This window comes from Salvelinus alpinus, chromosome 29, assembly GCF_045679555.1.
Source record: "Salvelinus alpinus chromosome 29, SLU_Salpinus.1, whole genome shotgun sequence".
Taxonomy (NCBI): Eukaryota; Metazoa; Chordata; class Actinopteri; order Salmoniformes; family Salmonidae; genus Salvelinus; species Salvelinus alpinus.
The window spans coordinates 29,757,430-29,775,386 of NC_092114.1; the positions used below are offsets into that span (position 1 = coordinate 29,757,430).

The following is a 17,957-nucleotide window of genomic DNA, read 5'->3' on the forward strand; positions in this document are numbered from 1 at the left end:
GACATAACATTGAAGGTTGTGCAATGTAACAGGAATATTTAGACTCATGGATGCCACCCGTTAGATAAAATACGGAACGGAATAAACGTTTTGTTTTCGAGGTGATAGTTTCCGGATTAGCCAAAGGTATATTTATTTTATTTATTTTTTATTTTACCGTTATTTTACCAGGTAAGTTGACTGAGAACACGTTCTCATTTGCAGCAACGACCTGGGGAATAGTTACAGGGGAGAGGAGGGGGATGAATGAGCCAATTGTAAACTGGGGATTATTAGGTGACCGTGATGGTTGAGGGCCAGATTGGGAATTTAGCCAGGACACCGGGGTTAACACCCCTACTCTTACGATAAGTGCCATGGGATCTTTAATGACCTCAGAGAGTCAGGACACCCGTTTAACGTCCCATCCGAAAGACGGCACCCTACACAGAGCAGTGTCCCCAATCACTGCCCTGGGGCATTGGGATCTTTGTTTAGACCAGAGGAAAGAGTGCCTCCTACTGGCCCTCCAACACCACTTCCAGCAGCACCTGGTCTCCCATCCAGGGACTGACCAGGACCAACCCTGCTTAGCTTCAGAAGCAAGCCAGCAGTGGTATGCAGGGTGGTATGCTGCTGGCAACGATATATATATATATATATGGTTTAGAGAGAAATAGTCGACGCGTTATAATTCCTGTAATAACTTGCGGCTGAACTTGAAAGGGGTTCCTTCGTTGTGCTAGCTAGCTAGCGTAGCCTATCATGTGATGCACGGAATGGCAGATCGCTAGCTAAATACATTTACATTTACATTTAAGTCATTTAGCAGACTCTCTTATCCAGAGCGACTTACAAATTGGAAAGTTCATACATATTCATCCTGGTCCCCCCGTGGGGAATGAACCCACAACCCTGGCGTTGCAAGCGCCATGCTCTACCAACTGAGCCACACGGGACTTGTGGCTCATTTGGTTATCAAAAGTAACTAGTGGAGTTTTGAAACAGTTGTTTATACTTTGGCTAAAATCTAGCTTTTAGATTTGTTTATTTAGCTATACAAACAAGCTAAAACTACACACCACTGAGAACAAGCCATCTCGACCAACTGACTGCTAATTATGCTAGCTAGCTAAATCAAGGGCGAGGGAGGGTGTGAGAGACAGCCGCATGAGCTCAGCCATCCACACAAAGAGACGAGCGTGCAATTACTGAACTGGGAACAATTTCACGCTGTGAGAAATGTTACATGACATCACAATCACAACACATTCAGAACGATTGGGAAGATTTTTACATGACACCCGGCGCTGCCTATTTGAAACTCATGGTTGGATCTGGGAATGTGGCTACCTGCAGACAGATAGACCACATAAAGGCAGATGCATTTCCCCCCTTCGGTCTTGTGTGTGTGTATGTGTGTTTGATTGTGTGTACGCGTGTCTATGTGAGTGTGTCTCTGTGTGTGTGCGTGTACAGCACTATATATCAGGCGCTGGGGAGCTTTTTCTCAATTTTCTGGGTGATTAAGCTTTGGCTCTGCAGCGAACTAACTTCACCACATGTTAACATACCTACACACCAGCACCATTACGGAGACTAAAGACCAGCGACAGACAAGACAAACCAAGGGGTGGGAGCAGTGTGTGTGTGTGTGTGTGTATCAGTGTACATGTGAGAATACTCTGTGTGTGTGTGTGTGTGTGTGTGTGTGTGTGTGTGTGTGTGTGTGTGTGTGTGTGTGTGTGTGTGTGTGTGTGTGTGTGTGTGTGTGTGTGTGTGTGTGTGTGTGTGAAATATGTCTCATAGCTTATTCTGAACTCTTAGCCCCCTGCTGAACCAGCCAGCATGGTCAAACAGGAAAACACACCCGGCCTGGAGGAGGAGGGAGGGAGGTCAACCTCTGAATGGGGGGAAAGAATAAGTGAAAAGACAGAGGCCGAGTCGGGAAGGAGCACTGTTATGGCTATGGCTTGCTGTGGGTGGTGAAGTAGTAGAAGAAGAAGAAGGGTCCTATAGGTCAATAAAAAAGAATGTGTGGGCCAATCAACTATGTCTATCCTCACTATGTCCACCTGTCCCTACCTGCTGTCCACCACATTGTCCCCATGCTAACGGTCAGATAGACAGATGACCAGTGACATGAAAACAATCAGGACTCTTCACCCACATGGTCTACAAACCTCACAGATGGCTAGGAGGGAGGTACCTAAGGCAAGATCTGTTCCGAACACACACACGCACGCACACACACACACACACACACACACACACACACACACACACGCGCACACACCATTTAGCACAATTATATCACAACGACATGGAATCAGGACATGGACGGTTTCTACACTGTACTCATGAGACCACAGTTACATCCAAATGATTGTTATACTGCAGCGATCCATTTACAATGGCCCTACTTTTAACAAACAGAGAGAAAATTAACCGGAAGAACGAATAAAAAACAGGAAGAACGAATAAAAAAGAGATACGGAAAATACAGTGTGCATGAGAGAAATATGGAGATGGGTAGAGAAGAGAGAGAGAGTGAAAGACAGATGCATTTCCTGAGTGTCCCTGAGGTTAGCCTGTTGTGTGTTTGGGCTATACTGAGAGGAAGCTGTGATGATCTACCCGTGAAGAGGTGGAGAGACAGGCACTGGGCAGTATGGGAATAATTAGGGGATATACTACACCTAAACGTTGGCCTGAATTGATACAGTTGAGGGCACTGATAACTAAAAAATTCTAAAACCCAAACTATCGCAAGTAGACACTAGAGTGCCGTGTTGCACGAGGAAACTGTCCTACAAATACTACAGTACGGCCTAACTTACTAGAGCCACACATGTACATCCAGTTCCCTCCACAACCCCACCTCTCCACTGGCCGTTTATTCAAGCTGGAAGTGTTTTTCTCCCCCTCTTCCTCTGGGTTTTCTGCAGGAGCACGTAGCTCACACAAACAGCTCACATACACCAGGCGGGTAGAGAAAGAGAGTCAATAGGAAACGGCCGAAGTTCACCCAAAGTACACCAAATTAGAAGCAGCTTTGCGGTGGGAGGGAGACGGAGCAGCACTGGCTGTAGGGCTGTAGGCTGTAGTACACATTTAATTCAGAAGGTTATCTATAATCCCTTCTTTAAACACTGACTGGAAGAGAAGATAGAAACTATAAAAATATGTATGCCTTGTCTAGAAAAAGAAAAGGAAAAAGTACTTTTTGATTAGGAGAGAGAACGGTGGAAACAGACAGCAGACTGACACTGGTTATGGGGTGCTGACAGGTGGGGGATGCTGACAACTCACAGGGAAACGGTCTGTCTAGTCAGATTTCAGGACGGCACACATCAAGTGCAAAAGTGTCTCCCAGTAGAGGCAACCAATCAAACTGCATCTAAACGAGCCACTGAAACTGAATGGTGCCAACAGACAAGGCAGATCTGCATTTAGCTCCTAAGCAACTTTGTAGTATTTTTTGTGTTATTACATACAGCCGGAAATAACTTTTGGATATCAGAGCGGTGGTAACTCACCAGCATTACGACCAGGAATATGACTTTCCTGAATTGGATCCTTTGTCCGCACTCTCCAGGGCAATTGAACTTATCCCAGAGGCTGCTAAAAGACACCACCGGCGGAGAAGAGGTATTCGGAGTGGGCTTCTCGTCCAACTCAGGAGGCATGCACATCATCCACCGCTTCCGAGTATATTACTCGCTAATGTTCAGTCTCTGGACAATAAAGTAGACGAGCTCTGGGTGAGGATCTCCTTCCAGAGAGACTTCAGGGACTGTAACATACTCTGTTTCATGGAATCACTGACCCATTCCATACACTGTCCCATTCCATACAGCCAGCTGGGTTCTCAGTACATCCCGCAGACAGGAATAAAGAACTCTCAGGGAAGAAGAAAGGCAGTGGTGTATGTTTCATGATTAACTACTCATGGTGTGATTGTGATAACATACAGAACTCAATTATTTTTGTTCACCTGACCTAGAATACCTCACAATCAAATGCCAACCCTATTACCTCCTAAGAGAATTCTCTTCGGTTATAGTCACAGCCGTGTATATTCCCCCTCAAGCCGATACCACGACGCCCCTCAAAGAATGACTCTGGACCTCATGCAAACTGGAAACCACATATCCTGAGGCCGCATTTATTGTAGCTGGTAATTTTAACAAAGCAAATTTGAGGAAAACGAAACAGAAGTTCTATCAACACATTGACTGTAGTACTCGCTCTGGTAAAACTCTCAACCAATGCAACTCCCTCGCCCTCCCTTCGGAAAAATCAGATCACGACTCCATTTTGTTCCTCCCTTCCTATAGGCAGAAACTCAAACAGGAAGTACCCATGCTAAGGTCTATTCAACACTGGTCTGACCAATCGAAATCCATGCTTCAAGATTGTTTTCATCACGTGAACTGGGATATGTTCCGGGTATCTTCTGAGAATAACATTGATGTATACACGGAAACCGTGACTGAGTTCATCATGAAGTGTATAGGGGAACCAGAAACCGTGGATAGATGGCAGCATTCGCGCAAAACTGAAAACACAAACCACCACATTTAACCACTGCAAGGTGACTGGGAATATGGTTGAATACAAACAGTGTAGTTATTCCCTCTGTAATGCAATCAAACAGGCAAAACGTCAGTACAGAGACAAAGTGGAGTCACAATTCAACGGCTCAGACACGAGACGTATGTGGCAAAGCAAAAACAGATTTTGAGAAACGTTTGCATAATTATATCAAATTAAAAACTGAAATATCACATTTACATAAGTATTCAGACCCTTTACTCAGTACTTTGTTGAAGCACCTTTGCAGCGATTACAGCCTCAAGACTTCTTGGGTATGACACTACAAGCTTGGCACACCTGTATTTGAGGAGTTTCTCACATTCTTCTCTGTAGATCCTCTCAAGCTCTGTCAGGTTGGATGAAGAGAGTCGCTGCACAGCTATTTTCAGGTCTCTCCAGAGATGTTAGATCGGGTTCAAGTCCGGGCTCTGGCTGGGCCACTCAAGGACATTCAGAGACTTGTCCCGAAGCCACTCCTGTGTTGTCTTGGCTGTGTGCTTAGAGTCATTGTCCTGTTGGAATGTGAACATTCGCCCTAGTCTGAGGTCCTGAGTGCTCTGGAGCATATTTTCATTAAGGATCTCTCTCTGTACTTGAAGCAGGTTTTCATTAAGGATCTCTCTGTAGTTTTCTCCGTTCATCCTTCCGTCGATCCTGACTAGTCTCCCAGTCCCTGCTGATGAAAAACATCCCCACAGCATGATGCTGCCTCCAGACGTGACGCTTGGCATGCAGGCCAAATATTTCAATCTTGGTTTTATCAGACCAGAGAATCTAGTTTCTCATGGTCTGAGAGTCCTTTAAGTGCCTTTTGGCAATCTCAAAGCGGGCTGTCATGTGCCTTTTACTGAGGAGTGGCTTCCGTCTGGCCACTGTACCATAAAGGCCTGATTGGTGGAGTGCTGCAGAGATGGTTGTCCATCTGGAAGGTTCTCCCATCTCCACAGTGAACCTCTGGAGCACTGTCAGAGTGACCATTGGGCTCTTGGTCACCTCCCTGACCAAGGCCCTTCTCCCCCGATTGCTCAGTTTGGCTGGGCGGCCAGCTCTAGGAAGAATCTTGGTGGTTCCAATCTTCTTCCATTTAAGAAAAATGGAGGCTACTGTGTTCTTGGGGACCTTCAATGCTGCAGACAATTTTTTCTACCCTTCCGCAGATCTGTGCCTCAACACAATCCAGTCTCGGAGTTCAACGGACAATTCATTCGACCTCATGGCTTGGTTTTTGCTCTGACATGCACTGTCAACTGTGAGACCTTATATAGACAGGTGTGTGCCTTTCCAAATCATGTCCAATCGATTGAATTTAACACATATCTAAAAACCTGTTTTCACTTTGTCATATCGGGGTATTATGTGTGGATTGAAGAGGAGAAAAAAAGTATCTTAATCCATTTTAGAATAAGGCTGTAACGTAACAAAATGTTGGAAAAGTCAAGGGGTCTGAATACATTCCCAATGCACTGTAAAACAGGTCTGTCTATAGCCTTGGAGCAAGCCGTTCAAAATGAACCTTGTTGAAGAGTTGGAGAGAGAGAGAGAATACAACCCATATTTATGTTTCTTATTTTCCCTTTTGTACTTTAACTATTTACACATCGTTACAAACACTGTACAAAGCCATAATATGACATTTGAAATGTCTCTATTCCTTTGAAACATTAGTGATTGTAATGTTTACTGTTCACTTTTATCTACTATCAATTTCACTTGCTTTGGCAATGTAAACATATAATGTAAACATATGTTTCCCATGCCAATAAATATCTTTGAATTGAATTGAGAGAGTGAGAGAGTGAGCGAGAGAAGGGGGAGAGGGAGAGAGAGAGACGTGCGAGCATCTCTATGCTCTACGTCCTGGGGTTACCGCCCCCTGCCCCCTGTCATCTCTCTTTTTCTGGGAGGGAGGGAAGTGTCAAGGCACAGCCTGCCCGTGTTTACTCTGTGCATTCCTCCGCCCAGTGTAGGGACCAGGAGATCACATACTGCTTACGTCCCAAATGGCACCCTATTCCCTATAGTGTGCAGTACTTTTAACCAGGGCCCCATAGGGCTCTGGTTTAAAAGTATTGCACAATGTAGGGAATAGGGTGCTATTTGAGATGCAGCTACTGAACATACATCAGCCTGCTGTAGAGAGCTGTTTCCACCTCCAGAATTTACAACCCAAGTGTGTAAAGATGAAATATGACATGGCTAGGACTAGGAGGAACGCTTCAAGCACAGGGCCATGTCACAGTGACAGGACAAAAAAAGTGTGAGTTGTTACAAATGAAGTCAATGGCTGCTCTACAAGTCATTTGAGATATAAGAACGATTTATGTTTTAAAGAATTATGGACAATAAAGTATCTATTCTATTCTGTTCTATTCTTGCTTGTGTTTAATTCTCGAATAAGTTATCTAACTAGTTACTTAACACTCAGACACAGGTATGCCCTACAACACTGTTTATGGCATATTAGGGTGATTTAAGGGGCAATGATGGGGTCACAAGTGTGTGTGTGTGTGTGTGTGTGTGTGTGTGTGTGTGTGTGTGTGTGTGTGTGTGTGTGTGTGTGTGTGTGTGTTGGGCATATTTAATGTGTGGTCAGTAAACGCATCAGATGAGAGGAAATGAGAAGACAGGAAATACTGTGAGGGGTGCATGGACACAATATAAAGAGATGATCAAAGAGATTAAGTGGACAAGCCTCGCACATTATGGCTATTATAATTTCATTATGTCATTATTATGATAGGGTACTGTTATGAAGCTACTAGGCAGTAGACACGTGAAATGAAAGGGAGCAAAAGTTAACCTACACTGTGCGCTCCGGCGGTGTTGCCAGTCTCTCTGAGCGAGCCCGCCGAAGCACGCTTTCAGTGCCTTCTCTTGTAGCATGCACGAAGAGGGACTCGAAGTGTAGAAATCCAACATTTGTCCCGGGCTCACCGCTAGCAAATCCATACAATCAAACATGATTTCCCTTAGTCGCAAAAGTCTGCCTGTTATTGTATTCCTTTAAAATATAATTTAGGTGTGGATAATAATCGCGAACATAAGTGCACACAACTCCATCAAAGTCTGCCCCTTTCTTGGCACGTAAAATATTGGTCTTCTTCCCAGACTATGAGAGTCATGAATTATGACAGACAACACCGCTAAAAGCTTGTAATTGACCCAAATGATGATTTGCCATTTTCCTCTGGTGTCCGGTTGTTGAGACGAAAAGGTGTCAGCCAGTCAGTCACCTCCGTAACGTTCCAACGTGTGTCAGCCAGTCAGTCACCTCCGTAACGTTCCAACGTGTATATACTTTATTTTTTGCACAGCCCAGTGTAGTGCGCTTAACAACAAGCTCCTCGCTCGAGCCCGCCGTACTGAAAATATGTTCTTATAAATATTACAGATCGCGTTTTAAAACCACATCTCCCCGTTCGGATGACGAATGGGTTATCCTGCCTCCATGCAGCTCATTTCATACTAGTTTGGTCACAGAGAATGAAAGATTGAATTGCCTAATATATGCGAGTGAACTTTATATGAACCCATCCGAGACTGCTAACCTTCAAATGACCCAACAAGTCTGACATCACCAAGTCCCAGGATTCTCACACACCGTGCAGCGCGAGCCTCACAACCAGCAGCAGCAGCGCGAGCCAGGCTGAAAGAAGAAACGCAGGCAGCTCGAGCTCACCGCGCATAATATTATTTTCCCACGAAAGAACACGATACACGATATTTTCGTGCGATAAAAACACATGTCTAAATTCATGAATCAAAGTAGCTCACTTAGATTTTTGTTCACGATCTAACCAACCATGGAAGGGTATTACTGTGTATCACAGCAAAAGTATAGGCTACAACTGTTTAAAAGATTATGCAACAAAACTAAGCAATCTGATAAAGAAAAATATATAAAGAAAACGCAAATGGAGTACATCTTAACATTTCAATACATTTTCAATTTCAGAGTTTTACAAACACATGTTACATTGTAACTCTGTCAAGTCTTATGCACTTGTTTTGTCAGTAGCCTAGGCTACTTCTGACAGCTGTTGAGCAGCAGTATATGATCAGAGAAATTCTATATAGTGCAAAGTTATTATGTAGCCTAGGCTATGATTTTTGACATGTTTACAGCTTCAATATGTTATCTTATTATTTTATGACCAATAGTTAGTTACTTGAAAAATGGTTATGTGGACATGAAATACACGTGGGTAACAAAACTGATAAAGTAAAATCTCAGTTGTTGTTTATTCTCACATGTGCATTACTGCAAGTTAAGTTAAATTGGGAAAGTTAAATCAGAATCTTTATGACTCGATTTCTTTCTAGGCTACTTAATCTATGCATCATACACACTGTTACAGGCAGGGACATTTTAATTTCTCAAAATCCTATAATTAGATGAAACAAGTTTGTAAGAATAGGGTTTTAGTAAGGGCATGAATAATACGAATAATACTGTAGTTTGAGTGTTTGTCACTTTGTGTTGTGAAGAACCAAAGAAAGATCCAAATAAGAAGATACACTCAATTATGGAATTTGTGGAATTTATGGAAAATGTGTTTTTCAAATTGAAATAACTCTACCTACAGTTCAGAGAAAATATAAGGACATATTGGTCCTTTGTGGTTGGTTGGGGAACGTGGTGCACCATGAACCTCTCCAAGACTATCTAAACATCCCATTAACCATCTCTCTAACTCTGCATGTGCCACACACACACACAGTCTAACCCCTTTAGAAAGACCCAACATAACCCCCGCACATTGACTCGGTACCGGTACCCCCTCATAGCCTAGGCTACATAATAACTTTGCACTATATAGAATTTCTCTGATCACATACTGCTGCTCAAGAGCTGTCAGAAGTACATTGCCTCGTTATTGTTATATTATTGTGTTACTTTTGATAATTTTTTACGTTAGTTTATTTAGTAAATATTTTCTTAACTCTTCTTGAAGTGCACTGTTGGTTAAGGGCTTGTAAGTAAGCATTTCACGGTAAGGTCTACACCTGTTTTTAAAGCCACAATCTGTAATTCATATTTCAGTGATTCTAAATCATGAATATAAATAGCCATTGAACAGCAGTAACCATTACAGATAACACCTTTAAGCTGATAACTTTATAAAATATTATGATTTCCTGGTTGTGCCAAAGTTGCTCAGGATATAATTCATTATCCTGCTATAGGCTACTGCTGAGCTGCACTTCCTTGAATGTTGAGGGAGGAAGTGTAGCATGTTATTGAGCCCGTTATACAGTGATAACCTAGTGGGTGGGTGATCCGCTGTGGTAAAATAGTAACGTTATACTATTGTATTATATTCAGTTCTGTTATGTAGAATACTATCATTATGTGATCTTGCAGACATTGATTCATCTTTGACCTAACTTTATTAAACAAGCACCATTCGCCAGGGTAGCCGGTTCTCTGAACAGCTGAACGAGTAGAGCAGGTACTGTGCATAAAGTAGAGAATCCCACACATGCACAGAGGCTTTGGACCTTCAGCTGTCAGGAAGAGGGGTCCAGAGAAGTCGGCCACTCCAAAATAATAATTAGCTCATTAGGCATTCCTTCAACTTGGTTAATTGGTTACACCCTGACTTAAAATCTCCAGACCGAAAATTTGCCTGATCATTATAATAAAGTCACACAAAAAAGTTAGTATTTCTAACTGTAATGTAATTTCAACTACAATATCAGCTGAATTACAACCAGGTTTGGGGTCAATTCATTTTTACATTTAAACTGAAATTAATTTAATTAATAAATTGACTAATCCTCAGTGACAAATAGGTGAACTTTATTTCACCTGCTTGACTTGACTAAAATGAAAACTGAAGTGACCCCCAACCCTTCCACAAACCCCAAGGGGACTTCAGCACTGATTACATGTTATGTTGTATGTTTATAACCCAGATAAGAAAGTGAAAGTCAACAGCCTGGTTCTGATAATGTGTGCTTATTAACAACAACATCCTAGCTATCGACTGGGGCGGCAGGTAGCCTAGTGGTTAGAGCGTTGTCCAGTAACCGAAAGGTTGCTGTCAAATCCCTGAGCTGACAAGGTAAAAATATGTCGTTCTGCCCCTGACCAAGGCAGTTAACCCACTGTTCCCCGGTAGGCCATCATTGTAAATAAGAATTTGTTCTTAACTGACTTGCCAGGTCAAGGAAAATTATATTGTCTCACTGAAAGTACTTGATAAAGTAGCTAAACACTGAAGACACTGAGGAAGACTTGACAAGTTCTTGTCATAACTTGTGATTATGTTGCGTGGATGGGATGAACATGTTTTCGAGAGAGAGATAGTTTCAGGGAGGCTCAGCGGGTGCTCATCTCTTTTACAGAGGAGGAGAGACTGATCCCCTTGATGCTGATGAATAATGTAGCAGAGCCGAGAGAGTGGAGAGAGCAGAGAGCCGAAAAGGAACCCCTGTCCCCACCACATACAGCCTACACCACCTGCCTCCCGATGGCTCGCCCCACTGTAACTGTATCCCCTCTCCCCTCACACACAGACACACACCCCTCCACTACCCCATTAGGAACCCCTGAGCCACCCTCTCCCTGTTACACAACCTGCACCCCCCCCCCACTCCGATCGCCACACTGTAACAGTAACCTACTTGCACCCCCCCACCCACCCTACTACCACCTGCCCCCCACGGCTGGCTCGCACCACTGTAACAATAACCCACATGCACTCCAACCCCCTCCCTCACCCCACCCCCATGTACCCCATAAGCCAGACCTATCCAGGTAATTTATCCACATGGTTTAGATTCACCTGTAATTAGAAGGTGACAATGAACCTGTCTTTCAAGATAAGATACTTTCTGACATCAAGTGCTCCTCCAGGTCCTGCAGCTCCCTGGGAGCCCGCTGCCAAAAACCGAGCAGGCTATGACCATGGTAAAGTCCTACAGCACATCATTTAACATGGCTGGACAAAGCGACAAAGCTTGAAGTTTAGGCTACACATATGGAACATGCAGGACAGGTAGCAGGTACTAGCCATAGGTGCTATTTAGTTTGAGCTCACTTAGGAAAGAGACTTTCAATCATTGCTTAAAGTGCGCGCAAGAGACAGAGAGAGAGCGAGAGCAAGAGAGAGAGAGAGAGAGCAAGAGAGAGAGAGAGAGAGAGAGCAAGAGAGAGAGAAAGAGAGAGAGCAAGAGACAGAGAGAGCGAGAAAGAGAGAGAGAGAGCAAGAGACAGAGAGCAAGAGAGAGACAGAGCAAGAGAGAGAGAGAGAGAAAGAGAGAGCAAGAGACAGAGAGAGGAAGAGACAGAGAGAGAGAGAGCGGGAGAGAGAGCAAGAGAGAGACAGCGAGAGAAAGAGAGCGAGAGCAAGAGAGAGAGAGAGAGCAAGAGACAGAGAGAGCAAGAGAGAGAGAGAGAGCAAGAGAGAGAGAAAGAGGGAGGATAGCATTACCACTGCATGTTCGTTCCGCAACTTCAGATATCTTTTACATTATTTCCCATTTATTTTTCATGAGCAAACTTTTGATAGCATATTAATGGCGAGGATGGAGGATTTTAGCACTGGCAGTAATTCCTGCTTGGGTCGCTCAGCGTTCAGATAGCTATATTTAGTTACACTTGCACTCTGCTTATTTAATTGAAGCCGCATGACTAAAGAGGAATATGATGAAGGGTAGATCTATTTTCCACTGGAATTACAGATCATGCCAACGCACACATTCGGGATTCTCTGGTTAGAAAGTAATGTGATATGCAGAAAATGAAGAGAGATTAATTTGTTCTATGCTAAAAATCTTTCTTTTTTTCTGTTCTTGTGCCTGAGCTTTAAAGGATTCCGTTATCACTTTGTCTGATAGAGATACCTTTTTGTCACTTTTATTTTATTGAGAAAATAATGACTGTGTATATACTATATTTGACAAGGTGGTAACAGTATTAAGATGAACATGACTGTCAGTCCATGTCACGTCTACTCCTGCTCCTCCCCTCCAGCGTGCCACGTCGCCGGAATACTAACCACCGGTCCTGGGAATCAACCATGTGCACACCTGGCACTCATCATTACGCCCACCTGGCACTCATCATTACGCTCACCTGGCACTCATCATTACGCTCACCTGGCACTCATCATTATGATTCACACCTGGACCTCATTACCTCCCCTTTATAGGTCCCTTCCTTTTGTTCATTCCTCAGTTGGTATTGCACCTGTGTTCATGTTACCTTGCTTCTGTTACACTATCATGTTTGTTGTTTTCATTAAACATTTTACCTGCACCTGCTTCTTGACTTACGGTGTCATCGTTACAGAATAACACCTTATCTAAGGGAAGCATCAGGGAGTGTTTCTTTGTTAATTTTTTTGTGTTGGAAGGTATGTCGGTTCCGGGTGTCAGTACTTGAGCTATCAGGGAGGCCTCAGCCGGCTTGTCGGGCTCTCACGTCAGGTTTCTGTGCCTCAGCGGAGGCGACTGGTCCACTCCTGATCCCCGGGATCGTCCCTTTGGTCGGTGTCCTGCGGCTGGAGCCGTGCGCCGGGGAGGGGGCACTGTCATGTATGCTCTCTCTCCGGCGCTCTAGGTCGCCATGCTCAGCCGGATCGACAGGTTCCCACGCCTCAGCAGAGGTGACCGGTCCGCTCCTGATCCCCGGGATCGTCATCTTGGTCGGCGACCGGCGGCTGGGGCCGCGCACTGTGTGCTCCCTCTCTGGCCTCTAGATCACCAGGCTGCTGATTACTGTGCACACCTGTCACCATCGTCACGTGCCTCCTTACACTCACCTGGACTCCATCACCTCCTTGATTCCCTTCCCTATATTTGTCACTCTCCTTGGTTCTTTCCTCAGGTGTTATTGACTCATGTCAGTGCGTTGTTTGTGTTTCTTGTTTTATGTACTTTTTATTTATTAAACACTTACTCCCTGTACTTGCTTCCCTACTCTCAGCGTACATCGTTACAGTCCATGTTTGTTCAAAGGCTCATTGGAGAGGAAGTACATTTTCCAACTTGTCTCTCAAGTCTTGCCCGACAGCATTTGCCAATACTCAATATTAAATGTGTTAAATATTGACACCTTTTATGGCTTCAAATTATCAAAGATAAAATTATTTATTGGAGGTGTTTGTTTCATGTCAATGATAATTATATTTTCACTTCCAATAAACAAATAAAGGAGCATGTTTCATACAATATCCTTATTCTGAGCTCCCTGACAAAGACCAGAGAAAGCCCTTTCCTACTGCAGCCAGCACTAAATGTCTCCAGGTGGATAAAGTTGTGAAGAGGGAGAAGAGTGGAAGAAATGGAGGGGTGTAGAAGTGAAAAGATAGAGATGGAGGGGTGGAAGGAGAGAACTGTGGAAAGAGCGAAACAGGGTAGGTTATGAAAAAAACACTCAAACCTAACAAAACCCAAAAGTGCTGAAAGATCCATTTATTTAACCCTCTTCTCTTTTCTCTACTTCTTTTCACACCTCTTGTTCTCTTTTTTTCACAGTTAAGGCAACATATTTTCATTTTTTTCTGTTAGTACATGTCTTTCCACAGCTTGTGTCTTAGTTCGCACTGTGTGGCCTTGATAGGGGAAATAAATAGGATCTGTCACCAATAACAAAAAAAGGAAACGTTTTGGAGGCTGATATTCTCCAGTTCTCTGTGACTCTTTGACCCTGTTTGGGGCATTCTGTTTTCTCTTCCTCCTCATTCAACCCCACACAGATTAAATAAACTAAACACACCCAGAGTCTACCCCCTACTTTATGATCTATTCAATTAGAACAAACCATTCCCACACAAATATTGTTATTTCCAACCGTATTCAAAATAATATTGCTTATCCGATCAGTGTTCAAGGGTTCTGTATGGTGTAACTGTTAAAAATATAGCTGCATCTCAAATAGTACCCTATTCGCTATTTAGTGCACTTTAACAGGGCTCAGAGCCCTGCTCAAAAGTAGTGCACTAAATAGGGAAGAGGGTGCCATTTGAGATGCAACAATAGTGTGATGTTTGTATGTTGTTTCATAACTGTTTGCTGGAGCATAATACTGTAAAAGCAATGGTACTGTGTGTAGTGTTATTAACTCCATATGAGAGGACTATCGTCTCAACACTTACACTATGTCTAAGGATATAATGGAGAATGCATTGCCTGACATTGATTCATTGATTGAGTAGTTGCATGGATCAATGTCTATAGAAATCCATTTCACAGTATCAATATTCTTTACTATCGCTCGATGAATTGAGGCTGTGTACAGCAGATTCACAATGGATGTCTTCACACAATAGAGAGAAGGTAAGAGAGATAGAGTGAGATATGATGGAACAGAACAGTGGAGACAGACATGGAATCATTGTGATTGTAAAATGTATGACTGAGCTCTTAGACTCTCCCACCTCAGGAAGTCATTGTGGAACCTCAAGTACAACATTACAACCTTGTTCCTCTCAGGACAATAGCTAATAAACATCAACATCTGTGTGGGTGAGCTTGATTGGTTTATTAAGACATTTATCAGTGTAGCAGAGGCCAGGGGTGCAGAGGGAGGAGAGAGAGCATTACATTACAAATTAGCAGGCAATAAAGTCAGCTCATTTAGAGCCACACACGGAAATGCACACACACACTCATTTAGAGAAGGCATTTTAAGTACCACAGTAATGCAATGGGTCCCCTGTTGGATATGTGGATCAATGTAGACGGTATAATTACACTTCAGTCTAAGTGTCTTGATGTGAGCTCACACACTTCTCTCTCTCCCATACAAAGAACTGTCAGTGCCGCTGGACTCATTTTTATCAGCAGTAAGTAGTGTGTGTGTGTGTGTGTGTGTGTGTGTGTGTGTGTGTGTGTGTGTGTGTGTGTGTGTGTGTGTAAACCCTTAGAGATCATTACAGTTAATAAGAGCATTTGTATAACAAATGAGTGATGTGAAGTAATTGAGGATTGTTTTGCTAATAGTCCTCCTAATGTGTTAAATGCAGTAAATAAAAGGAATGATACAAACGCCCACCTTAATTACAAACATTTGTTTATCCCGACTAGCTATGTTGTTAATAACCGCTAATGTTATATGCACATCCCAGCCCACCTGGGTTGGGGTCAATTCAGTTTAAATTAAGTCAATTCAGTTTAAGCGGAACCTTTAAACCTACACAAATGGCTTCTAGTGGCAGAAACTCACACTTTTATTCTAGTGGCAGTCGAAAGACAGTGAGTTCCTGTTCTATGTGGTCAATGGGCTTCCTAACATCACGTTAAGAGAGTACAGTAACAGTACAACAATACACCTGTATCTCTCACCCTCTCCAGAGGGAAAACATTTCATTTCAGAGGGAGTGATGGAGCACAATCAAATTCTCCTTCTTTCCTCAAAGGTAAAAACAAAAAGAAGTTATAAATGATAGGTGATGGGGCTGTAGGGAGAGGGGATAGGAGAAGAAGATACGTTCAAAGAAAGAAATAGAAAAGAGAGAGCACAATTAGAAGATAGGAATAGGTGAATGAGCGAATAATCTTGTCTTTCCTGCTATTTGTGCTGATATTAACGATATATCTGTTAATTATTGTAACTAAGAGAAAATCTCTAAATGTTTACCTTCCATGGTTAAAAAGGCTGTCAATTCATCACACTAACAAAGCTCTCTGAACTTTGTAAATAAAACTACCTCAATAGAAATGATGGTAAAAAGGGAGAGAGAGAAGATGCAGGAAGCAAAGCTATCATCGGAACCTAATCAGTCTCCCTCTCTGCAATCTGTCAAATAAAACTTTTTCTTTTCCTGAGCCTACCCTAAAAAAAGGCTGTATTATAATATTTGAAAAATACTTTTGGGAAAATATTTAAGACACACCTAAGCCTTTCTTCCACACAGAAGCTCTCCAGTCTCCATAACCTTCCTCCCTTCCCCTTGCCTTTGCATCCCCTCCCTTCCCTCCATCCTTCCATCCTCCCCCTGTTTCCTGTGGAGGTGTGAAGGAGCCTCATCCTCCCCATCCTCCAGCCAAACAGCCTCCTGATCAGCCCTGCAGGCTTCTGAGTGTCTCTGCAAGGGATTACTGGTGTTCAGACAGCTTCACAAAGTGAGCCACGGACCGTCTGATCAGAGAATAGCACTACTATCACACCATCTCTCACCACACCTCCCTACACCTTGCCTAGCCACGCATCGCCCCTGAGGCCTGTGATTTCACACAGATTAGCACTCAAAGTCCCCTAAGCTCTCCCTCAGTACTCCCTGTATCGATGGCCATCATAAACGCAGACGCACACTTAAGGGTCTATCAGAGTCCAAAGCGTGTACGCACAGCAGTGTTCTAGAATATTGGATCATTGGATTTCATTATTTTTTGAATTCTCAGCGCAGCTCAAGATATTTCTCCAACTGTCAACACATTCAAATGAATAGAGGACACGTACGAGCCGCGTTTGTTGGGAAATTTGGGGAGGTGCGCGTTCGGGCCGTGCGTTCACTGCGGATGGTGGTCTCAGAGACGCATAGCTATGCCACAATGGGACGTCGGTCTATAGCGTCTCTGCATCTATCTCACACACACACACACTCACTACACTTTAGACACACACTGACAAGATACGTTTTATACATTTAAAGACACACACACACACACACACACACACAAATAGTTACTCTACCTCACAAAGACACAAACACCTACACACAGAAAGATAAATAATATAATATCTATTGTTTACAGGAAATTCACTTTACAAATATAGACGAGGTTGGGTGGAAAAAGGACTGGAAGGGAGAAATATATTGGGCAAAGAAACTTAAAAGGGGTGATTATATTAATTAACAACAATTTTGATCCGAAACTGTGCAAACAGATCCTCAAGGAAGATGGATCCTTTTAAATATGCTATTGAACCAAAAACATATCTGGCTAATTCATCTATATGGGCCAAATAATGACGATCCACACTTCTTCGAAAATATATATTATATATATAATCTATTGAGCTCACCGGCAACGAATGAATCTATTATTATGGTGGGAGATTATAATACGGTTTTAAGTACCTCTATGGATCGTAAAAGAAATCACACTACAAACTATCCCCCTCATGCACTGGAGATCACAAATATCATGGATACATTAGAACTAGTGGCTATATGGAGAATGAAAACCCTGACCTAGTGATATATACATGGAGGAGGTTTAATCAAGCTTGCCGTCTTGACTACTTCCTGGTCTTATTCTTGCTGGCATCAAAATTAAAAAAAAAGTATTAATAGGAGACCGAATGCGATCGGACCACCATCTAATTGACCTCAATATAACTCTTACAGAATTTCCACATGGATGGGGATATTGTTAATTGAATCAAAGCCAACTGGATGGCTCTTAACTAAGGGAAAATTATT

At 43.0% G+C, this 17,957-nt stretch overlaps 1 protein-coding gene across 1 annotated transcript in view; it reads right to left on the minus strand.

Annotated features, from left to right (window-relative positions):
* LOC139558456 (retinoic acid receptor alpha-A-like) overlaps positions 1-8,155 on the minus strand; it is a 149,626-nt gene extending 141,471 nt beyond the window's left edge. The window contains exon 1 of the mRNA XM_071373594.1: positions 7,383-8,155. Within this exon, the coding sequence (XP_071229695.1) occupies positions 7,383-7,539 (157 nt within the window). The 5' untranslated portion in view covers positions 7,540-8,155. The remainder of the gene's footprint in view (positions 1-7,382) is intronic.
* Between the last annotated feature and the right edge of the window lie 9,802 nt (positions 8,156-17,957).